At 41.2% G+C, this 24,961-nt stretch overlaps 1 protein-coding gene across 3 annotated transcripts; it reads left to right on the top strand.

The window, feature by feature from the left end:
* The first annotated feature begins 26 nt into the window (after nt 1-26).
* Nucleotides 27-24,923, top strand: RCOR3 (REST corepressor 3). 3 transcript variants are annotated; one of them, XM_081000531.1, is made up of 13 exons: nt 27-352; nt 1,540-1,596; nt 9,152-9,229; nt 10,148-10,189; nt 10,878-10,930; nt 11,483-11,644; nt 12,779-12,903; nt 14,672-14,750; nt 16,556-16,774; nt 18,059-18,136; nt 19,422-19,479; nt 21,648-21,886; nt 22,384-24,923. In XM_081000531.1, the coding sequence occupies exons 1-13, from the start codon at nt 181-183 to the stop codon at nt 22,726-22,728; spliced, it is 1,707 nt and encodes a 568-aa protein (XP_080856657.1). In that variant the 5' UTR covers nt 27-180; the 3' UTR covers nt 22,729-24,923. The 3 variants fall into 3 exon arrangements, with proteins under 3 accessions (XP_080856657.1, XP_080856656.1, XP_080856658.1); XM_081000530.1 differs by having other exon boundaries at nt 27-367; XM_081000532.1 differs by lacking the exon at nt 10,148-10,189 and having other exon boundaries at nt 29-367.
* The last annotated feature ends 38 nt before the right edge of the window (nt 24,924-24,961 follow it).

Here is a 24,961-nt window from a genome sequence, read left to right as displayed (position 1 = left end):
ACGGCGAGAGGGAGAGAGGGAGAGCAGGGAAGGGAGGAGGCGCCGGCGCCGCGGCGGCCTGAGCCGCGGGGGGGAGGGGGGGCGGGGGAAAGGGGCACCAACATGGCGGCTCCATATTAACTTTCCCCCCCTTCGGCAGCCGCTGCCACCGCCCGCCGCCCCCTCGCCTTGGCAGCCGTCATGCCGGGCATGATGGAGAAAGGAGTCGAGCTCCTGGGGGGCGGCAAGAGTAGGGGGGCCCCCAACGGCACCAAGAACGGCGGCGGAGGCGGCAGCCCCGGTTCCAACGGGCACTTTTCTGAGGCGGAGAGCGGAGGAGGAGGCGGTGGCGGCGGCGGCGGCGGCGGCGACAGTGGAGACGAGCACGGTGCGAGCTTCAGCCTCCCTCCACCAACACCCCACCAGCCCCTTCCCTCCGAGACTAGACTCGGGTTGGGCCTGGTCGCTTCGCCACTGCGCACTGGCTTGGCTGCATGGCGGCTGCACCACGGAGCCTGTATATATAAATATGTGTGTGTGTGTGTGTGTGTGTGTGTGTGTGTGTGTATCTGCCGGGGTGTGTGTGCGCAGGGTGTGTGTACGTGTGAACGCGCCCTCGCGTTCGTGCAAAGCGAGTGGTGGGTTGAAGCGCGCGCGTGGAGGGCTCGAGTGAGTGAGGGTAAAAAGTGCAAGTATGTGTGTGTGTCTACTGTGGGCATATGTGTGTGCGCGCGAGGGCGCGCTCTCCCTGCCTCCCCGTGGGCGTGCGCAATATGTGTGTTCGTGTGTGTGCGCGCGCGCGCGCCAGCCTGTCCGCTTCTCCATCCATCCATCCATCCGTCCGTATCCCGTTGAGAGTGGGTGTGCATTTTCACAATGGACACGCGTGTATCGCAGCCGCACCTCGGGCGCGGCGTTGCCTTTCTCTTTAGGTGCGTGCGGGCGTGTTTTGTGCGTACACTATGGTGCAGATTTAGTAGTGTAAGCCTTTCAAACGAGGACGAATTACGAAGGGATTGCCGGCATGCAGGTCTATTTTATGTGCATCGCCTTATAATCTTCACTATTTGTACCTTGAGTGGGTTAGAGATGCACGCTGATGCATACAGTCGGGCCAACACCTTGCAGTATTTGCACAATAAAAAAAAAAGTGGAGGGGATGTTTGTGTCAAACCGTATGGGTGTTTTGTTTTGTTTTTTAAAAAGAATGATTTTAAAAATAATTATTCACCTTTTGGAAATTATTGCCTACCTAGAGTGTTAAAAGGAAGTAGGGTTTTCTTTTTCCGGTGTGAGGTAGTAGTAGTGGTGGTGATGGTGGGTGATCTGCACCCCACCCCCCATTTCTTTCTCTCTCTCCACACTTGTTCAAAGGGTGAAGGGTTTGAGGCTATCAAAATAACAAGGTTTGGCTGCAGTGGTGGTCTTGGATTGGCTTGCTTGTGATGCTTCTAGCTCACAATCTATATTGTTTAAAGATCACACTTCATGACTGAAGAGAACAGCGTCTTTCCCCCACCGCCCCTCTAAGTGATGCATTTATTTTTTCTTCCGTTGCAGATGTAGGAATGAGGGTCGGAGCAGACTATCAAGCTCGCATTCCTGACTTTGATCCTGGTAAATACTCTTTTTTTAAAATATATATATGTGTGTAACCTGGTATCATTTGGTCTTTCGAAAATGGAGTTTTATTGCATGGTTGTTGGAGGGAGACTGAATAGGTGTGCATTCAGTTGAATATTGTGTGTATGTGTATGTGTGACTTGCATTTGTGAAGGTTAAAGGTATGGGATTTTCTTTGCTCTCCCAAGCTTTGTGCTGCTTGTTTGTGGTCACTGAAGCTTCACAGGGCCAGCATTTGCTCTGTGCAAGCTAAAGTGAACAGGCCTCATATATGGGAGAGGAGGGTGGCTATTACCTTATAGGAAGGAAATGAGGGGGTGTAAAAAAAAATGTTTTGCTTTTTAAACAGCCCATATTGAATCTATAGTAGTTTGGGAGCAATACTGCTTATCGTAGTAATTTATATAATGTGGATTTTTCATTGTAATTAAAAGGGGCAGATACTGAAGTTTATAGGATTGTAGAATCCTATTGTAGATTGTACCCAATGCTTTGGTGAACGATGTGTCAATGTACAGGCAAACTTGTACTCGTTGACACTAATTTAAGTCTGTTTTGATTTGCATGGACAAAGAAGAGGATTTATATTATTGTAACACACACATTCTCATTCCTTGCTTTGGCCACAAGGAAGCACTGTCAACTCTCTTGTTCTTTAGACCTGTACCCATATGTCTGTTGATTCCTGCTACTAGAGTGATTCCCTTCTCATGAGGTTTGAGTTTACATCAGTAGCCTGGCCTTTGATGTTTTACAACATGCTAAGTATATGGCTTTTAAGGGGGAAGCGAACTATTTCTTTTCCCCTTTTAGAAATGCTCATTTGAGTCATAGTGGAGGCCTTTGTTGATCATAAATGTGTGGTTTTACAGCATCAATACTGGTCTGAAAAATAAATGACTCCTGAGAATTCTAGGTTTTGGGCAGCATCCAGTTATGTCCACTCACTTGTGGAACCAAAATGTACTTGTGCAACAGGACTTTGGGTTTCTGTCCCCCTTTCCCCAGTTTCCTGTGGCCCTCTTGTCACTCTGAGGCAGGCATAGGCAAACTCCGGCCCTCCAGATGTTTGGGACTACAATTCCCATCATCCCTAGCTAACAGGACAAATGGTCAGGGATGATGGGAATTGTAGTCCCAAACATCTGGAGGGCTGGAGTTTGCCTATGCCTGCTGAGGATTCCCCATGTCTCTGGTGCAGATGCGGGGTTTGCAGGAAGGAGGAGACTAAGGAGAGTCTTGTTGCACATGTGAATACCCACTCATGCTACATTGGATCTTGACCTTCTTCTAATGTATACATGTCATATAGGCTAATAAATTGCTGACCTTAAGCTTGATTAATCATTTTTAAGATCCTTTAAGAAGTTATTAGCCCGAAATGACTTTAAGTTCACTGTATTTCTTTTGTTCCCTTTCTCAATAAGGAATCTGTTTGTGTTTTCTTTTCATCTATTTAAGGTAAATATTAAATACCCTGAGTTGCTAGTGTGAAACAGCTCTTGACCTGCTGCAGGTAAAATATTGCCCCTGCTTGTGATGGGTTTAACTCTTGACTGGTCACAAATTTCCTGTTGAGACATAAGTGTCTCGTGGATAAGTGTGGACACTGAGCAGTTGTTTCCTAGTTCTGCTGGATCTCTCAGCGGCCTTTGATACAATCAACCATAACATCCTTCTGGACCGTCTAGAGGGGCTGGGAGCTGGGGGCACTGTTATACGGTGGTTTCGCTCCTTCCTCCTGGACCGTGTTCAGAAAGTGGTGGGGGGGATGAGTGTTCAGACCCCTGGGCCCTTACTTGTGGGGTGCCTCAGGGTTCCGTCCTCTCCCCCATGCTTTTTAACATCTATATGAAGCCGCTGGGAGAGATCATCAGGGGGTTTGGACTCATGTACAACCAGTTGCAGTTTATCATATGTTGTTGCTTTTTCATAATGATGGAGACCCCAATCTCTTGATCTTCTATATCCTTTTGGATAATCTGGGGGCGCCAGGCCTATTCACATATGTTCCTCTCGGCTCATTCAGTGATACAAATATAGGGGAGGTATAATCAGTGCTATTTTTCGAGAAAAAGAGTTGCTGGAACTCACCAGGAATGCCTCCCTTGTTCTCTTATAATGGCAATGGCGCCCACCTGAGAGGTGTCAGAACTGAGTTCCTGTGAGTTCCAGCTGAAAAAAAGCCCTGGGTATAATATGTGGTCATGTGCACCGCCAGATAGATGGATGATGGCTGCAGGGTGACAAGTACACAGCTCATAATTACCTAATTTTGATCCTTTCTGCTTTGGAACTTTTTTGGAGGAAAATGATTGATAACTTGAGAGAACTGGCTGTGTAAAAAGATAACAGCAGCAGATTATGACAGCCTATCTATTAGCTATTTCTTCCTTCTCTCTATGAATACCCTTGTCTTTCGCCAGCTGTTCTTCCAGAAATGTGATAAGGTTTTCCATGCCAAAAGAGTAGAGTGAATGTTGTTCTACATCCTTCATCCTGTGCAATTCTTTTTAGGCAGCCTAAATAGTGGTATACCATATTGCCTCCAAAGTTTTTCACAGTCTTTCAAAAACCTTTTGCTAGGATATTGTTTTGTGTTGCCTGCTCCAGCATGGTTTTTCATGAGTCGTGTAATGAAGGGTAGGTAGGTAATTTCTTGGGATGGATTACTATTTGTTAGTATTTGAGGCTGATACTGCACTGAGAATGTCTTGCTAGATCAGACTGAAGATACATCTAATTTGGCCCTTTCCCTGGATGACCAGGTAGATGGTAGACTTTTAGTAACCTGTTATCTTTTTGTTTGGTGCAGTGGAAAATGGAAGATTGTCTTCCAGTGAACTCTAGGACTCCTGGCATTTGTGTCAGATGGACAAGATGACAGGATTGCCAAAGTATGTGAAGGCAAACTGCATGAAGAGGGGAGGGAACAAATAAATGAAATAGTATGTCCATTTCTGTAAACTGTGTATAGGTACAATGAAAACTTTAAAGTTGCAGGCTCACAAAGGTTGGAGAAAGCAGCATTTTCTCACTTGAGAGCTATCTTGAATCACAGAATGTAGAGTTGGAAGGTATCTCAAGGATCATCTAGTCCAGCTTCCTGCAATGCAGGAATCTGAACTAAATCATAAATGACAGGTGGTCATCAAACCTCTGCTTAAAAACCTATGAAGGAGAGTCCATCATTTTCCAAGGGAGTCCATTCCACTGTCAATTAGCTCTTACCATCTGAAATTTCTTCCTGATGTTTAGTCCTTGTAACTTGACACCATTGGTTTGGGTCCTGGCCTCTGGAACAGGAGAAAGTACAGTGGTAACTCTGGTTAAGAACTTAATTCGTTCCGGAGAAACGTTCTTTACCTGAAGCCATTCTTAACCTGAGGTACCACTTTAGCTAATGGGGCCTCCCACTGTGCCGCTGGCGCACGATTTCTGTTTTCATCCTGGGGCAACGTTCTTAACCCGAGGTACTACTTCCGGGTTAGTGGAGCCTGTAACCCGAGGTGTTTGTAACCCGGAGTACCACTGTAAACTTGCTCCATCTTCCATGTGACAGCTCTTGAAATATTTGAAGATGGCATTCATATCCCCTCTCAGTCTCCTCTTTTCCAGGGTAAACATACCCAACTGCCTCAACCATTCCTCATAAGGCTTGGTTTCCAGACCATTTATCATCTTGGTTACCCTCTGCACACATTCCAGCTTGTCAATTTCTTCTTTATTTTGTGGTGCCCAGAACTAAACACAGTACTCCAGGTGTGGTCTGATCAAAGCAAAAATAGAGTGGTAGTATTACTGCACTTAATCTAGACACTGTAGGTCTGTTGATGCAGACTAGAATAGCATTAGCCTTTTTTGCTGCTGCTTCACAGTGTTGGCTCATGTTAAACTTGTGGTCTGCTTAGACCTCTAGATCCTTTTCACATGTTCTATTGACAAGCCAGGTGTCCCCCATCTTATATTTGTGCAACTGGTTCTTTCTGCCTAATTGTAGAACCTTATATTTGTCCCTATTGAAATTCATTTATTAGTTCTCCAATCTGTTAAAGTCATCTTGAATCCTGATTTTGTCTTCTATGGCAATGGTTCCCAGTTGGTGGGAATGTGTAACCCAGAGGTCCATGTAACCCACCCTGGGGGTCCGTGGCACCACTCACATAACAAAAACTACCATAGAGATATCAAAATTTTCAAAAGCAGGGGGTCCATTGCTTGGCTTTTGAAAAATGGGGAGTCTGCAGTACTTAGTTAATTGGGAACCACTGTTCTACGTTAGTAGCACTAGCTACCCTTCCTAGTTTGGTGTCATCTACAAAATTGATGAGCATCTCCTCAGTTCCTTCATTTAAGTCATTTATAAAGACATTGAACAACAAAGGGTCCAGGGCAGAACCTGCAGTATCCCACTTACCACTTTTTTCCAGGATGGTGAAGAGCCATTAGTGAGCACTCTTTGGATTCGGTCAGTCAACCAACTATAAATTCACCTAACAGTTACCTCATCCAGCCCACATTTTACCAACCTATCTTCAAGATTATAATGGGAGGCTTTGTCAAAAGTCTTAGTGAAATTAAGATAAACTACATCCACAGCACTCCCCTGATCCACCAAGCTTGTTGCTCCATTAAAAAAAGAAATGCGGTTCGTGACTTGCTTTTGAGAAACCCATCCTGGGTCTTAGTAATCCCAGCATCTTTTTCCAGACTGATGGTTTAATTATCTGTTCTAGGACCTTTCCTGGTGTCATTGTCAAGCTGCCTGTGCAGTAGTTACGTAAACAAACAATAAGCTTCCTCCATCTTCCGTAATACGGCTCTTTAGATATTTGAAGGTGGCTTTTGTATCTCCCTCTCAAGTCTTCTTTTTCCCAGGCTAAACATACCCAGTTCAGCTGTAGTGAGTGGATATTGTCCTGATAGTTGTGTGGTGATTCCTATCTCTCCAGCTGCAAGATTGGGAGGAAGGCTGCAGGTTGTTTGGCAGCTGTGTGGCTGAGGCAGTGATAAGCCTTGGCCACCTGGGACCAAGCCAGCATAAACAAACAGCAATAATAATAATGTCATGATTTCTGTCCTGGAGCATTAAACAGAGTGGGGTAGGAATTTCAACATGGAGCATCTTGCAGCAGCAACAACCAATGCTGTTCTAGTCAGTCCTTTCTTCAGGAAGCTTCAGAGCTTCAGAGCAATAAGCTGTGTACAAAGCAAAATTTTACCAAATATAAGAAATTATCCCCTTAATATCACGAAAAGAGTAAGTAGGTCTTTGATTAAATGTTGAGGGCATTAAGCTCTCGTGCTTGTTAATAAATTTCTCAGAAAAGCTTTCCATAGGGGAAAATTGGTAGCAGGCCTTGGACCAACCCATTATATCTTTCTGTGAGGCTCTGCTTCCCAATTTTGATAATAAATGTAATAATTTAAGTCTGGTATTGTCATGACCCAAGTCAGGTACACTGTAAGCATTAAATTGAGGTAGCATTAATGGATAAACACTCCCAAGAAACAAAAATGTCATTCATCTTCTTTTTTAGAGCGTTGATCTTTTTAGGTTGATAATTACATTTGTTAAACCATCACTGTACATTCAAAATAACAATTTCTTTCCTCATTGTGACTCTTTTTTTGCAGTTTTTTGGGGAGGGAGGGACTTGCATTTTTATTATATGTCTGAAAAATGTTGGGAGATGTGCCTTCATTCCATTGAGGAGCAGGTGCTGGGGGTGTCTAAACTAATTTCTATGGTCCAAGCTTGGGATATATGCATTCTGGGAAAGAAGAAATGCTTCATCTTTGAGTACATCTCAAAGATTTGTTTGTTTACTAAACACAAGTAAAATCAAACCAGATGGGATCTGGATGGAGACCAAAATGCAAACTGAATATTTTTCAGAATCCAGTATATTTTTCAGTTGAAAATTTCCTAGAAAACCCAATGCTAGTGTTGCTTTTATATCTGTATCTATATCTGATTTATATACTGCTTGAGTGTTGAAAACCCCTCAAAGCTACTGTCTCCTACGTATCATGGAAAGTCTCGTAGGCTTCCACTGCAGCTGTCTGTTGGGAGGTACATGATGAAGAGTTGAGGTGCTGCGTCTCTCAGCTTTCTTTTTGTCCATCTTCCTATTATGACTGTTAACTAGGAGCAAACCATACATCTTGCAAGTAATGTGTCCTATTTGTTGTCAGTTGTTTGGTGTGTTGCAGTACTCTGGCTCTTCCCATTGCTATGTGACTTCCAGGGCTCTCTTATTTCTGCTTGGATAAATTTATTTCCACCGGATGATAACACAGGTTTTGGGCTAGTGGAAATTTGAACCTCTCCCACACAGTCGTATGTCTTTTAATGATGAGAAAATCTAATAAAATGTCCTTCCCTAGGGATAGTGTGGATGGTCCTCTCTTGATACACTTCAGTGTTCACAGAGGCAGTTTTTACAGTACCTGACTAGTTGCCTTTGGCTTCCAGCTTCACTTTTTCTGCTTGCGGTTCTCTCCTCGTTCCTTGTTCAAGAAACACTTTGCACAGAACTTAGTGGTGTGAAGCGGGATCCTGTATTAATGAGTGGCACTCAACTAAGTTTTACTCGGAATAAGCACATTAATATTAATAGACATAACTTAGTCATGTTTGTTGTTTTCAATCTATCTACTTGGAGTAAAACTTAAGTTGAAGACCACCTAACAAGAAGGTGCTCAGTACAGTGGTACCTCGGTTTAAGAACAGTCCTGTTTACGAACGATTTTATGAACAGTTTTATGAACGAACTCCGCAAAACCAGAAATAGTGTCCCGGTTGGCTAACTTTACCTCAGTCTAAGAACGGAATCTGAACAGTGGAAGGGCACCGGCGGCGGGAGGCCTCATTAGGGAAAGCGCTTCTCAGTTTAAGAACAGTTTTGGTTTAAGAACGGACTTTGGAATGGATTAAGTTTGTAAACTGAGGTACCACTGTAGTGTCTATAGCTCCACACAGAAAGGTGGATGAGGTGTGCAGTTGTAACCCGGATTCAAGTAGTTCTTTCTGTTACGTTTTGTTTCATTGATAATTACATTTGCAGAGATCACTGGGCTTAACCAGTGCTGTAAACTGTACATGTTTTTAATGCACCAAGAATGAACTGTAGGTGCTTTGCCAGCTCCAGCATGTGCATGCTTAATGTTCAGTGTGCACTTAACCTTGCATTCCCAGACATCGTTGAAATGTTTATCCCCAAGGACACCTCTACTGTTCTTTTGGCCTTCGTACATGGGATTATTTTAGCTGTACCAAGGTTGCTTGTCTTTGGGAAGAAAGTCTACTGTTTCCCAATATTTCTCACATCAGCTCTCAAAAAAGAGCTTAGGGCCTGTGCTACTTGAAACATTGATAGTGTCTTAACCATAACTGTTCTATTTCTACAAAACTCAGAGAACAGAGGTATTCTGCGTAAGTGAAGAATAACAGACTATATGTCGTCCACTTGTATATGACTGCTTTTTACCGTCTGTGAATTAAGTGTTCTCTTAAAAAAATTGAACAACTTAATCTTTCTTCTAGGAGCTACAAAATACACAGATAAAGACAATGGAGGGATGCTTGTGTGGTCTCCATATCATAATATTTCAGATGCCAAGTGTAAGTTCTGTGGAATGCATTAAATAGTGTTCTGTCAATTGCTTTGTATAAGAATCACATCACATGCTATAAAAATGCTACACATACAAGCAGTTTCTTGTAGGCTTTAGCTCCCAAGATGCTCTAGTTTGAATGTAGCTCCCAAGATGCTCAGTCACATTCACTACTGCTCCCATAACCCGCATCTAATATCTTTCCAGTTTAGAGAAATTGCCACTGAAAGATCTGGCTGGCTGGCTGTTTTTAACACCCTTTTAAAAGTACTTCTTTAAAAAGTCTTGTATGCTGCCAGTAATGTATGTGCTTAATTTTCAAGCGTATTCTCATACTCGTTTTTTAAAACTTTCAGGACACGGCTGGTAACTTCTAGTGTTAAATGGTCCAGCCTGGCAAGGTGTTAAAGTGTGTTCCCGCATTTAACAAGTGAATTCTCTTTCCAGGTTGACAGAGGTATTAATACTGTTACAGTTCATGCAGACATTCTGCATCTGCTATAAAAGGTGTGCTGTAGCACACTGTACTTACTGAACATAGGAGAAGCATTGCTTGACCAGACCAAGAGTCTGTTTAATCTGGCATCCTGCTTTCTGCAGCGGTCAACCAGATGCCTCTGATTCTGAAGCTTACATATACCTACCATGACTAATAGCCGTTTAAAGATATATTCTCCATTAATATGTGTTCAAATGCTGCTATAATATGGGCATTTGAAACCCTTCTCTAGTTCTACCCAGTGGTCAGTCCTCCTTTCCCTATCAGGTAATTAGAGAATATTCTGCTGGCCAGAGGCTCATGTGTCCACTTGGAGTCCTTGCATTCTTTTGGTACCACTATATATAGCCCCCTTCCCCCAAGTTCTCTCCTTACCACACAACAACTCAGTTGGCAGGGAGTATTCTTAACTTTTCTTCTCTCAAGGGTGGTATCAGTTGAGAGCCAAAGAAAGAGGAAGGGGAGTTGGTGAGTAGAAAGTTTTGTTTTTGTTTTAACTCAGAGAGTGAGATGCCAATAATCTTAGACGTACAGTATAAGAGACAATTCTTATAGTACTCCCATGAGAAGTATCAGAAGTAGATTTCATCTCCCTGTAATGTGAAGTTTGCAGTCTTGCTTCAAGAGCATGGATGATTTTCACCAACAAAGAGCCATGCCACGTGTCCATCAGCTTCTCCTTTTTATGTCACACTTCTTACATAAAATACAGATTTGTGACTGAAAGATCCTAGAGAGCAGGATACACAGCCTGTGAAAGAGTATCCCAGAGCACAGAGAGGCAATTGAGAAGGCCCTGCTCATCACAGAGGCTAATCTGGCACTTGAATATGATGAAATTTGAAGCAGTGCCTCTCCTGTTTATGGATCGGATGTTTAAATGTATTTGCTTAAGCAGTCTAAATGATTGCAACTTTGATCACCAGTCCTTTTTCCACTAGAGAATCTCTGGAATATTTCCCAGTTGAAAAAAATAATGGTCACTATTAACATGGCCTCAAACTGTATATTTTAAGTGGACGCATCTGTGCATAATCTAGATTGAACATTTATCTTCTAGAAAGGAGCATAAAGTGTTGTGTGGCACCTAGTATCAATTATCCTAAACTGCTCCTCTGGTCCAAGTATAAATAACTCTAGCATTCTTTTGTTACAGTGGATGAATATATTGCAATAGCAAAGGAAAAACATGGCTACAATGTGGAACAGGTAAGTGTTATAAATATAATAAATTAATTCAAGACAGTTTTCTAAGAGCTTTTATATATACATTTTTGTCCAAAACAACCCTCAATGCAATAAAACTACATAACTTTGAAATAATATTGTCAAAAGGCTTTTAACAGCTTGGTGGAAATCACAGCGCTGGCTTAGCCCCCATTCCCTCCAAAAGGTCTCTGAAAAATAGTAGTTCTAAGTTGTGTATGAAAGGAGAATCGGGACGGGCCCAGTGAAGCTTCCCTTCCATCAAAAAGGTCATTTTTCTGGCAGAGCCTTGGACTATGACTTGAGCATGAGGACAGATGATCCTTCAGTTCTAACAGCCCTGGACTGTTCAGGGCTTTATATATATTTAAACCAGCACTTCCACACCTTTAAGTATGATGGTGAATCTTGAGATGTACTGTATGAGCACCATGAAAGAGTAACCAAAAAGAGCATCTATGCATCATCAGCATGACAGAAAACTGCAAGAGCTAGTAGGATGCATTATGATAAGAACAAGGGCGCGCGCGCTCTCTCTCTCTCTCTCTCTTAAAGGCACTTGGCATGTTGTTCTGGCATAAGCACAACATTGAGAAGTCACTTGCAGATCTCCCAAATTTTACTCCTTTTCCGGATGAGTGGACAGTTGAGGATAAAGTCCTGTTTGAACAAGCTTTCAGTTTCCATGGGAAAAGCTTTCACAGAATCCAACAAATGGTAAGGTAATACATGGACTACCTGGGAATGGGGTTGGGACAAAAACCTTTGGCATCACAGAAGGAGACTTGCAGGAGTGGCTAGTAAAAGCAATACTTAAAAAAATTATAGCCAGGTTTAAAAAATGGACAAATGCAGAGGAGCCACAAAAACCTTTTACTATCACCTGTGGGAGTGATCAGCTGAAAATTGGGGGGTCCCCAAAACATCTCTTGGTGAGCTGGATGCAGGCTGCAGGATATTCACCCCTACCATAGAACATGTTTTATTAATAGACAAATTAATATGATAGGGTTAGTGTTTAGAAAGGTATGGTTTGTTTCAGCCAACATGTGAATACCCTTCCAGAGAACCAGTTTTTATGTGGAAAAGTAATCCCAATAAATCCTTTAATTGCACTGCTTTTCTTTTTCTGCAGTTTAAACTTAAATAGTCAAAACCAGACCTGCAGATCAACTGGTCATTTACTGTGTTATTTGATAGAAAGATCCTTTTGAAGTCCTTTATTATTTAAAAGAGGATACAGTTTAACCAAAATATTGGTACTATCCAGTTAAAGCTAAGGAATTTACTTTTGATTTATTCTTACAGGGAAATGTAGGCATTTAACTACAGTCCTATATCCACTTACCTGAAACTCTCAGTGGAGTTTACTTATGAGTAGGCATGTGCAGGATTGCACTGTTAAAGGATGGCCTAAATATAGCCTGTTAAATATGTATTCATTTATTATAAATAAATAATCACATGCACTCAGATTTTAAAGTGCAATAAAGTTGTGGATGTTTCTGTCTCCCCTCTTGGTAGGTAGGACCTATTTCTCAGGAACATCAGCATTTATGATTATGAGGAAATGTAACAGCCTAGACGCTTCAAATGCCTAGTGGTTTGCTTTCAGTGTGAGCTTTAATTCACACTCATGGTGATTTAAACACCTTAACAGTTTTTGTTTGCTTTTTAAAATCCTCTGCTATCACCATGGGTTCCTAGTGCTGCTGGAAGGAGTCTTAGGAATTTGAACCTTTGACTTAACGTAATCTCCTCCCCCCACCCACCCACACTTAACAATGTGTCACAATATTTCATTCGCATTATTTATAACTAGCATCTACATATTGTGTTGGCATGTTTTAGCTTCCAGACAAGACTATTGCAAGTCTTGTCAAGTATTACTACTCCTGGAAGAAAACTCGTTCTAGGACAAGTTTAATGGACCGCCAAGCTAGGAAGCTGGCAAACAGAAATAATCAAGGCGACAGGTAAGCAGCACAACACCTTTCTGAAAATAACAACTTGCTTATATCCTTTTGTGTTTCTGTTTTTGCTTTTTTTGTTACTAACGCAAGGCATGTTGTTTCATGGTATTGCATCTTTGTTACAACTAAGCAGGTGCAGATTTACTGCATCCAGGAGAGACCTTCCATTAACAGTCCACATACCCTCTTTACTGCTTTGTAGTGCATTCCCATAATTTTAGCAGGAATTATCAGAATGTAGCACTAGTCAAATTTGTACACTTATTCCAGGCATAGGCAAACTCGGCCCTCCAGATGTTTTGGCACTACAACTCCCATCATACCTAGCTAACAGGACCAATGGTCAGGGATGATGGGAATTGTAGTCTCAAAACAGCTGGAGGGCCGAGTTTGCCTATGCCTGACTTATTCTCATGAAACCATAAATATGTCAGGCGCAGCATGCATAACTTGGAGTGCTCTCTGAGACACACACACACACACACACACACAGAGGGAAGGGGTTTGGTCAGGTATAAAAGGAGGGGGATGTCGAGGGTATGCGAGGGTTGAGGTAAGTGAGGTTGAAGAGTGAAGGAAGCAATGGCAGCAGCCCTAGCATGCAACCTATTTGTGTAACTTAATATGCAAAGTATGTTTTAATATTAATATACAGTGGTGCCTCGCAAGACGAAATTAATTCGTTCCGCGAGTTTTGTCGTCTTGCGATTTTTTTCGTCTTGCGAAGCACGGTGTCGGGAAAGTTTTGGAAAAGCTTCAAAAATCACCAAAGTCTTTAAAAACCTCAAAAAAGGCTACCACACCGCGTTCTATGAGTTGCTCCTCGAAGTCAAGTCACAACTGTATTAACGGTGTTAAGAAAAAGGAAACAAACTTGCAAGACGTTTCCGTCTTGCAAAGCAAGCCCATAGGGAAAATCGTCCTGCGAAGCAGCTCAAAAAACGAAAAACCCTTTCGTCTAGCGAGTTTTTCGTCTTGCGAGGCATTCGTCTTGCGGGGCACCACTGTATTTTGTAGAAAACTACCTTACTGTAAAAGGGACGCGGGTGGCGCTGTGGGTTAAACCACAGAGCCTAGGACTTGCCGAACAGAAGGTCGGCGGTTTGAATCCACGTGACGGGGTAAGTTCCCATTGCTCGGTCAACCTAGCAGTTCGAAAGCATGTCAAAGTGCATGCTTCTGGTGGGAAGGTAAACAGCATTTCCGTGCGCTGCTCTGGTTTGCCAGAAGCAGTTTAGTCATGCTGGCCACATGACCTGGAAGCTGTACGCTGGCTCCCTCGGCCAGTAAAGCAAGATGAGCACCGCAACCCCAGAGTTGGTCACAACTGGACCTAATGGTCAGGGGTCCCTTTACCTTTACCTTTTTACCTTACTGTAAGCCAACCCAGGGTATGATTTTATGAAGGGTGGTATACAGATACTTTAAGTGTGTTAAATATAGGGGAGGAAACATTTTTATATATTCAGCATATGGGAATATTGCCTAAAACTGCTTTTCCTGCCATTCATGCTTTTAAATCTGATTCCCATACTGTACTATTCAAGCATGGAAATTAATGTTTAGTGGATGCTATGCTTAAAGACAGAAATATAGTTAATTCAATTTGAGTCTGTTTGTTAAGCCTGTTGTTATGAACTTCTGTGTTGACATCAAGTAATGACTTTTTATTATGCAGAATAGCTGCAAAAACAACCTTTGCTATAAGGGTAAAATCAAATATAGGAGGAGGTGAAAGGAAGCAAGTTCCCTAATCTGTTTGTGTCCTCAGTGATGATGATGTGGAAGAAACTCACCCAATGGATGGAAATGATAGTGATTATGATCCCAAGAAGGAAACTAAAAAAGAGGTAATGAATAGTTAAACTGCAGTAACCATATTATTCACATAAACTATGTGAATAATATTCATGTAAATTTAAAGATACAGTGAGTGGGTACTAGTCACTGGCTTTTCGCTTGTGGCACCTAAATGCTCTACATTTATCTCTCTTGGATTTCATCTTGTTGGTTTTGGCTCAGTGTTCCAGCCTGGCAAGATTATTTTCATTCTTGATTGTAGTCTTCTATGGCCAGGTGGACATGAGGTAGAGTGGGATTGTCTGGTGGATCTCTAACTGATTTGCTATAGATTGGTGAGGGCTTCCAACCCCCAAATGTTTAACAACAGTGACAACAAAACTACTTTCACCAGGAAAATTAGCCTTCTGAAATAAAGGAAGTGAACCTGGAGTGGATTTTTGTGTGAAAGGATTGCAAACTCCTTGTGACCAGAATCATCGCTTCAACACTGGTGATCTTTGCTTCTTCTAGTACACTGGCATTAGTTCACCTGTCTTCCCAAGTGATGTGTAAAAAATTTCCGAGACACCATTGATGGAATCTTTCAAGAAGTTGGAGATGGCTTTTATAAGTGGTCCATGTTTCACAAGCATACAGCATCTGTAGGTCCCAGATCCAACACTACACCGCTGCCTCCCCCTTTAAGATGGAGACAATATTTGTCACTCTGAAATCTTCTGGCACCTCACCCACTCTTCACAGATTCTATTTGCTTTATTTATTACATTTGTTCACTGCCATATAACATGAGTGGCTTACAGTGAATAAGTAATAACAAAACCCACAATTGAAATACAAAGTGAAACAGAAAGCCATTAAACTGGGGGGGGGGGGGGCTACAGAAATATTTAAAAAAACTCACTGCAAAAGATTTCAAGATTTCTGGCAGGTTAATGCCAACAAGCTCATTCAGTGCCCTGGCACATGATTCCATTCAACCTTGGAACCTTGAATTCATTTAAAGTAACTAGGTGCTCTCTTAACCATTTCCCTTCTTGGTTGCAAGTCCCTCCAACCCACAGTCATCCCCTGCTTCCAAAAAACAGTTAAAGCTAAATAAAACTTCCTTCATAAAACTTGGACCAGTCACTACCGTATTTTTCCGTGTATAAGACTAGGTTTTTTAGCCAAAAAAATAGGTTTAAAATTGGGGCTTGTCTTATACATGGGTAGTGCTGAGGGATGTTTTCTTAATTTGGAGGCCCCCAAAATAGGGGGCGTCTTACACATGGGGGCATCTTATAGATGGAAAAATACAGTATATCTCAGCATAACTCACGTCACAGAGGTTGTTAGGTTAAAACGGGGGGATGTGTATGCCATCCTGAGCAGCTTGGAGGAAGGGTGGGAACGAAATGTCATTTGGAAAAGTAAGTTAAACACAGAAATTAAGCTAAGCTACATGCAAGGGATAGAGGGGAAAATGTTATGCGTGCTTTAGAGAATTGTAACAGCACTATTAAATGTGCAATGGTTGTGGGATTCCCATGAGCACTATGAGGTAGTTTGACCTGAGGGATAGTTAGAGGTCCCATTCATTTGTTTATTTGCAATATTTGCTGCTGTTCAGGGCAACAAGAGCAATTTAAACATAAAATTTAAGTATAAAGCCTAGAAAGCATTATTGCTAATAAAACTCATGCAAATGTGTGTGGATTTATTTAACTTGCACTGGTGTTGAGACTTCCGTGGGATTTAGAAGCTTTTGGTAAGGGTTACAGATGCTGTAAGGTGAACAGAGGGGGGATTCTTAAAAGAAAAGGTATTGTGTGGTGTTTAACTTTCTTTAACTTTTTTAAAAAAAACATTGCAGGGAAGTAATGAGCAGCCTGTTCAGTCCAGCAAAATAGGATTGGGTAGAAGAGAGTATCAGAGCTTACAACATCGTCACCACTCCCAGCGTTCCAAATGCCGTCCTCCCAAAGGCATGTATCTAACTCAAGAAGATGTAGTAGCTGTTTCATGTAGCCCCAATGCTGCCAACACTCTTCTTCGGCAGCTAGATATGGAGTTGATCTCACTGAAGCGACAGGTATATCAATTATCAGCTTTGCTTCTTACTTATTTTTAGGTTTTTATCTCTTTCCTCATTCTGTGTGCTTGGGTAGATGAAAACACAGTTAAACTAAGAACATTTACATAATAGTTAGGTTGTAGATTAAGTTTATCCTCTGTATGCGTAGTATTGCTTATTACTGTAAAAGATACTATTTCAGCTGTCTTCTAAAGCACTTCTGAAATATCTTAAAGCTCAGACTTTGGCAAAAATATTGGTTTCCCCAATAATATACAGATGTAATAATGACAATTTTGACCAAACTGCGGGAGGCAGTGGAAGACAGGAGTGCCTGGCGTGCTGTGGTCCATGGGGTCACGAAGAGTCGGACACGACTAAATGACTAAACAACAACAATAATGACAGTGATTGTTGTTGTTGTTATTTATACCCCGCCCATCTGGCTAGGTTTCCCTAGCCACTCTGGGGATGTATACTTGTTGAGTTAAATATAATTAAAGTTCACAAGCTAGGAACTTAACTTAATTGCATTTTAATTATTGAACTATGGGGAAAGTGTTCTATACAGTTAGTAAATAACAATTGTGCTTTTATGCTGGGTTTGGAAGGCAGCCTGTTGTGGTACAGGCTTCTTCTGCTAGTCTAGTTTTTACACTGTTTTATCTGAATACTTTCCTGGCTATATAAATGTCAAAGCAGAAATAATACAGTTGTATGTTCATGCCTCTCAGGGGTATAAATACAGTGGTACCTTGGGTTAAGTACTTAATTCATTCCGAAGGTCCGTTCTTAACCTGAAGCACCATTTTAGCTAATGGGGCCTCCTGCTGCCGCCGCACCGCTGGAGCACGATTTCTGTTCTCATCCTGAAGCAAAGTTCTTAACCCGAGGTACCACTGTACAAAATAGCATAGACCTGCTAAAATGTGAGAAAGATGAGAGGTCCTGTTTCCTGGCAATTAATAACCAGAACCTAATAGTGGGATGGCTGGCTTTCAGAAACCTCAACCAATTGAGGTACATAGCCCAGATTCTCAGCCTTGGATAAACAGATTAGGATGCTACCTTCAGCCCTGTGATGTGGGAAGTTGAAACTCTGCCATAGTGCAGAGCATGTTTGTGCCTGGTATGTGGAAGCAGATGAACACTTTGCTCCAATAGGCAAATGTCATCTCTTCAGAAGTTTTTCTCTCTGCTCAGGGAGTTGGTCACTTGGCAACAGGTGTGTGTGTGTGTGTGCGCGCGCGCCAATTTGTGTCAGCTAATTTTCATTCCTGGTTCTGTTGTTCATTGGACAAGGTTCAGAATGCTAAACAAGTAAACAGTGCACTTAAGCAGAAAATTGAAGGTGGGATAGAAGAATTCAAACCTCCTGAGGTGAGTCATTGTGAAAACACAGATGAATGTTCAGAAATGCATTTGTTGTGCTGGGAGCTAAGTTGCATGTGGCTTTGCAAAACAACGGAATCCATCCCATTTTTATTTTCAACTGTAAAAATGTACATATTTGCTTAAACCGGTCAGTAAAACTTATCTAAAATTTACATTGGCTGAAATGCATTTTTAAAAATTTAAATAATGGTGTGAAGGTTTCAAAAGCAGGTTTTAGTGCCATGCACAAAACACCTTAAACATGACTTGTAAACAGTAGCACATGTACTGAAGTGTAGCAGCTTTTTTAGAAGATTACTCTAGATTATACTATGGCTTCTGATTCCGTTAACTCGTGATCCAAAATTGTAAGGGAACCTAGTGTATATGCCATTTTATTCGGATGGTCTTATTCTGCTTAGCACAAGAACACACCATACATACATTTCACATGTGTACATATACAGTGGTGCCTCGCAAGACGAAATTAATCCGTTCCGCGAGTGTCTTCGTCTAGCGGTTTTTTCGTCTTGCGAAGCAACCCTATTAGTGGATTAGCGGATTAGCGCTATTAGCGGTTTAGCAGCTATTAAAGGCTTAGCGGCTTAGCTGCTAAAAGGCTATTAGCGGCTTAGGAAAGGGGGGGGCGGAAAAAAAATCTCAAGACTCGCAAGACATTTTCGTCTTGCAAAGCAAGGCCATAGGGAAATTCGTCCTGCGAAGCAACTCAAAAACGGAAAACCCTTTCGTCTAGCGGGTTTTCCGTCTTGCGAGGCATTCGTCTTGCGGGGCACCACTGTACAGTCGAACGGAATCCATTCCAGAAGTCCGTTCAACTTCCAAAATGTTCGTAAACCAAAGCATGGCTTCCAATTGGCTGCAGGAAGCTCCTGCAGCCAATCAGAAACCATGTCGGACGTTCGAGTTCCAAAGAACATTCGCAAACCGGAACACTCACTTCCGGCTTTGCGGCATTCGGGAGTCAAAACATTTGAGTTGCAAGGCGTTCAACTTCTGAGGTACGACTGTACTGGTTCTCTTCATTGAAAAGGTTGGGGAAGCTGCTACCCAGATAGGAGTAAAAGGCAGTGCCATGCCTTGATGCCATACATGCAAAGGGTCCTAAGCTCAGTCACTGGCATCTTGTGAAAACATCAGAACTACTGAATTAGGGAGTGTGAATGCTGGCTTACAGAGTTGAAAGGTGGTGTTTGGGGCTGAAATTCTCAATACTTTCAGCCTCTTAACAATTTGTAATATGCTCTGTTACTCTTTTTTCCTCCCTTAACAGTCGAATCAAAAAATCAATGCCCGTTGGACAACAGAAGAACAACTTCTTGCAGTTCAAGGTATGTTCGCTTGACTCCTGTTTTCCTTAAAGAGTGAAATCCTTTGTGATATGGAATGTACCATAAAAGATGGATACGCAGCTAAAAGGATATGGGTCCAGCACCATCACATGGCAGGTTTAAAATGTGATGGAAGGAATTTTGTCTTGTCTCACTAATAGGAATGATTTGAAGATGAGGTTGGCAAGTATTCTAGAGGAACAGTGAACAATACCACTTAACATACAAAGTCAGATTAGATAAAGCTGGTTATAGCTGAAAAGATCTCAATCTCTCAAAGTCTTCTAGATAGCTCACACCCTTCAGTTCTAAATGGTAGCTTTCTCACATCAAAGAAGCAAGTAGATGGCTATTTGACCATCTCTTATTAGGAAAATCAGTATTAGATTTCAAGGGGAAGGGATCAATTTAATTGTGGAGCTGCTTAATGTAGTGTTGTGTCTATTGGTGTGCAGAAGCATGCTGTGAGAAAATGTGTTTGTGCATAACTGTTGTAAGCAAGCTTATCATCTTATCTGTGGTCCAGCAAATGCTTTGCATTCCAGGCTAGTTAGCAGTAAGGATAGTTCTGCCACCAAAACTGTGCTTAATTTATGCATAACAAAAATAGTGTTTTGCTCCTAGGAAAATAAGAGACCCTACTCCCCACATTTCAACATTTTTGTGCTTTCTTATCTGAAAATGCAAAGGTCTACTACATTTGGATTAGCAAAGTCCTTTTAGTCCTTTGGTTTTCTTACTTTTAATACTTTTAATGCTGTTTGATTTAGTGCATCTTCAGCAAGAAAACAAAAAAAAAGAGCAAAATCACTTTCTGGATTAATCCTAATTCAGTGCTGGCACATTAAATCCTCCTTTTGTCTTATCCATTTCTAAAATTCCACCACACACACACTGTACACACACCCATCCTCATTTACTAAAATACAACAGTTACTTCCATTGATTCTGGGAGGTACGTTCATAGCTTTATTTATTATTTTAATGCTAGCTCACTGAGTCCGTAGTTAAAACAAGGAACAGCAAATCATATTTTGGGTGTGGAGGAGAAGGACTCAGTTGGATTTCTTAAAATAAGTGTACTTCTGAAAAAGAAAGGGAGAATCTATTAGTCGGGACTTTTCTGTGTGTTCCTGGATACATATATTCATTATTTTGAAAATGCGATTTTATCAGTCTTGCTTGCAGACCCACCAATTCAGGCTGCAATATTATGCCTGTTTACCTGGAACTAGCTGAAGGTAATGGGGCTTGCTCCTGAGTAAACATAATTGGGGCATCAGTTGTTTAAATATTTGCTTTGAGCTGGAACCCTATACACACTTAATTGGCTTTAAGCCACATTGAATTCATTGGGACTTACTTCTGCATAAACATGCATAGAATTGTGCTGTTTGTAAACTTCCTAGTTAGCTATTTCCCAGCGGTAGTGAGACTCAGATGTTTTTGAGTGTTTATATATTCTGTTCCCACTGTTCAGAGAGCAGTAAAAACAATTGTTACCAAGATTCCTGTAGCTAGAATTAGAATTAAACATTTCCTTAGACGTCTTTCACTCTTCTTTGTCTATATGCCACTTAACCAGTACGGCAAAAAATTCACTGTTCTGTAAACAGTTGCTGAGTAGCCATTTGAAGGGACTGGTAGTGCAATCTCATCCATGTCTACTGAGAAGTAGGTCCCATTATGTTCAATGGGATTCATTCCCAGGTGCTTAGAAGATCACAACCAGAATTTGCTAGATGTTACCAGCCTCAAATCCACTCCCTCTTTGGCTAAGGACATGGTCTGTTGATCCAATTTAATATGAGTTTCTTATGCTATATTGTGAACTGCTTTTCATAGTCCTCTCCTTTTCAAAAACAGTCTTTTGACGTGCAGGCTTCTGTTTGAAGAGTAAAGCCCTTCTGGGCACGTGGAAATAGTTACATGGTTCTCTACATGTAGTAAGTAGGATACTTAACAATATTAAAACTTGGATCACTAAAATGAACCAATAGCAGTATTTTGCATTATGTTAAAAGTTCTTTACAGAAGCTCCATTGTAGTTTTTTTTCAGAATTTTTCTTTATCTTTCATTCATAGAGGGAATCTCTGTATATATACATCGTACAGACTTCTGCTTACTTACTTGAACCTTCATAGGTGTATTTACTTTGCCTTTTTAGGTGTCCGCAAGTATGGTAAAGATTTTCAAGCTATTGCTGATGTAATTGGCAACAAGACTGTTGGTCAAGTGAAGAACTTCTTTGTAAACTACAGGCGCCGGTTTAACTTAGAGGAGGTATTGCAGGAGTGGGAAGCAGAACAAGGAACGCTGGCTTCTAATGGTGATGCCTCTGCTTTAGGGGAGGACACAAAAAATACTAATGTGCCATCAGGAAAGACCACTGATGATGAAGATGAGGTGTGTTTTTGTGTACCGGATCTTAAATAAGCATGAGTTCAGGAATGGCATTAAACTTCATATCCTAAAATGTTATGTTTTAACTTGAAGTGGAATGCTGAACCACCTGCTGTGGAATCTTACTGCCTCCTAGTACTTAGAGCAAACTATGTCCCCACTTCAGTTCAGTGGGGCTTGCGTTAGCAGAACATTTTAAGAGCTGGGCCGCCTGCCTCCCTTCCAAACCTTTCTTCTGATCATGCTAATAATGGAAAATGTAAATACTGCAGAATTGTTAAGCTTTTTTTTTTTTCCATTTCATTTTCGTTTTGACTGAACATCATACCTTTTTTCCCCCTATTGAACTGTTTAGAAATGGTTGCTTTCAAAGGAGGGTTTCATAGCTGCCAATATGGATGAACTAGCTATGCTTCCCATATTCCGGAGGCAATGACAACCCGAACTGCGTGATACGACAGGATGGCTGCTATTACATATCTGTGTCACTTTGTTTATAGGCCCAGATCCCACAGACCCCTCAGTGTGTAGGGTCTTCTCCACCTGCCCAGGCGTCTACTCCAACACCAGCAACCCCTGTAACATCTCTGAACCAGCCTCCTCCATTACTTCGTCCAACCCTTCCGGCTGCTCCAGCGCTCCATCGTCAGCCTCCACCACTTCAGCAACAGGCTCGGTTTATTCAGCCAAGGCCAACCCTAAACCAGCCCCCTCCGCCACTCATCCGCCCAGCTAATTCCATGCCTCCTCGTCTAAACCCAAGACCAGCGTTATCCTCCACTGGCGGCCCGCAGCCACCATCGCTTATCGGAATCCAGACAGAATCACAGTCCCCTCTGCACTAAAGGAATAGGGCAGAACTATGGTAAATGACAAAATTGTATCAGTGTCTATTTTTCCTCAGATAATGAAGGGGGAAAGGCAGGGGGAAACAAGCCTTCCAAAGTATTGAATCAATCTTGAACAAAAAGAGCAAGGTGGAAACCTTTACAGCAGAAATATGTGATTGGCCAACTGTATGAAAGAAACTTCAGTGCAGTAGCTTGTTACAGAAAGACCACGTCCATGAAATCAGACTTTCTACACAGCTAACTTCTGGGTGGGGGGGAGAGTTGGGGGGGGACATTCAATGCACTAAGACTTCAGCTGGTTTTTACTCTATTTATTTTTAAAAATTCTTTATATTCAACTACACAGAAACAAACCATAAGGAGAGTGCAGGAGTTTCAGCTTCAGCTCTGAAGCAGGCTATAAACCTGATATATTGGGGAAATTATTTTTACATGTTCCTATGTTAGGATCAGAAGCATTACTAACAATCCTGCCATTTAGATTTTGACAGATAACATAACTTCATACATTTCTTAGGCTTGTATTTTTCTAAATTTCTTTATAAATTGCTTTTCTTCAGAAAAAAAAAGTTGTATTGAAGATTTGCAAAGCTAAGGTACAAACTAGGTTAAACCTATCTATGTGCTCTGATACTAGAAGTATGACTTACTAGTGCAAAATCTGTGGTAGGCAGTGGTTGGGGCAGCATCTTACTTTACATTACATGGAAAACTTAACACCAGTAACAACTTCTGCTGCCATGTGGCTACTAAAGTTGTCTTCTTTTTAAATAATCTTTGTAGAACCGCTTTTTATCTGAAATTTTATTCTATTATCTCAGTTCTGGCAATAAGTTAGCAAAGAGTGCCCCCCTGAATTCCATGGATATAGGGGCAGTGTGAAACAATAAAATATTTTAAAATGTATTTAACTGTCATTGCTTCTCAGGCAACCTTAATCTATTTTCCTTGCCAGTGTATTTCTCCCATGTTACTTGGTATTAAAGCAAATACCAAATCATGCTTTACTGAATCAGTCAGGAAACAGTGCGGCTCCATGTAGATTTGATTCTCTTATTCTGAAGCAAAAAAAAAATGCTAAGCTACTGAAGTCTTCTGTTTTCATGAAAAGATGTGTGTTTCTTCTTTACTCTCCCAGCTAACTTCCCCACTTCTTACGGAAGCAGTGGTATTTAACAAAGTTTAAGGTTTCTGTGTACAATAAAGTTGTACCAGCCTCTTACGCATACTGCATTTTACAGCTCAAGTGTCAAAACTTTTAGATTAACACCTTAATCATGATTAAGGTGCTAAAGGGATTTATCCATTAACTTTGTTTTCTCATGTCTTTTTTCTTTTTTTTTGGAAGAATTTATTTAAATAGAATTTTCTTTTGTTTGTTGTATATTAAATACAAATGTCCCATCCATGGGTTTTTCTTCATATTATATCTGTATTCCCAGTCACAGTGTTTGATTTTAAATACTAGGTTTTCAAAGGAAAAAAGCGGCACAGTCTATTGCCAGAATTCTTGGGACTTTGCAATATTGCAACTTTGGTTCTGGGGTCAATGTTAACCCTCTGAATTCTTCCAACCTGTCCATTGTGCATTTTGGCATAACACTCTAATATCAAACTACTATAACAATGCATTTTCAGTATTTAAGTATGTAGATCAGATCTCCCAGTGACTGTGTTGTCCTTTTTTTGCTAACTTTTTTGCTAACTTTTTGTCTTGTCTCTTGTTGCTAGAACTTCAGTATAAAGCAGGTTGGGTGCTGCCGCAAATATGGCAATTTTAGACTATCAAAACTGTAACTGGGCACTTGTGGGTGAGATAGGTATGTAGTGTAATATTGCTTTACATACGCTATTCCACACAGTAATGAAATGTTTAGCATTTGTAGTACTGAATATGTACATAGCAAAATGTTGTCCTTTTTAAAAATTGTGTGCTTTCCAGATTATGTGCATACAGCTTGCACGTCCTGTTTTGGGTAGGGGGTTGTGTTAAGCAGTGTTTTTGCCTGGAAGAGTGATATGCTTGCTGCTTAATCAAAGAATTAAAGTTTCCAAGGAATCTGTGTCTATTTTTATGTACCTTGTAATGGTTTAAAATGTTTAGGGCCCATATACTGTGATTCTCTTCTAAATTCATTTATATTTTTTTAAAGATTAGAAATAAAACTATATGATTTTTCATTTGAAAAGGGTTTTCTTTTTTGCCATACTATCTTTAAAAAAACAA

Source organism: Podarcis pityusensis, assembly GCF_964106645.2.
Source record: "Podarcis pityusensis genome assembly, chromosome: 3".
Lineage (NCBI taxonomy): Eukaryota > Metazoa > Chordata > Lepidosauria > Squamata > Lacertidae > Podarcis > Podarcis pityusensis.
This window is presented reverse-complemented; position numbering and strand designations above follow the sequence as displayed.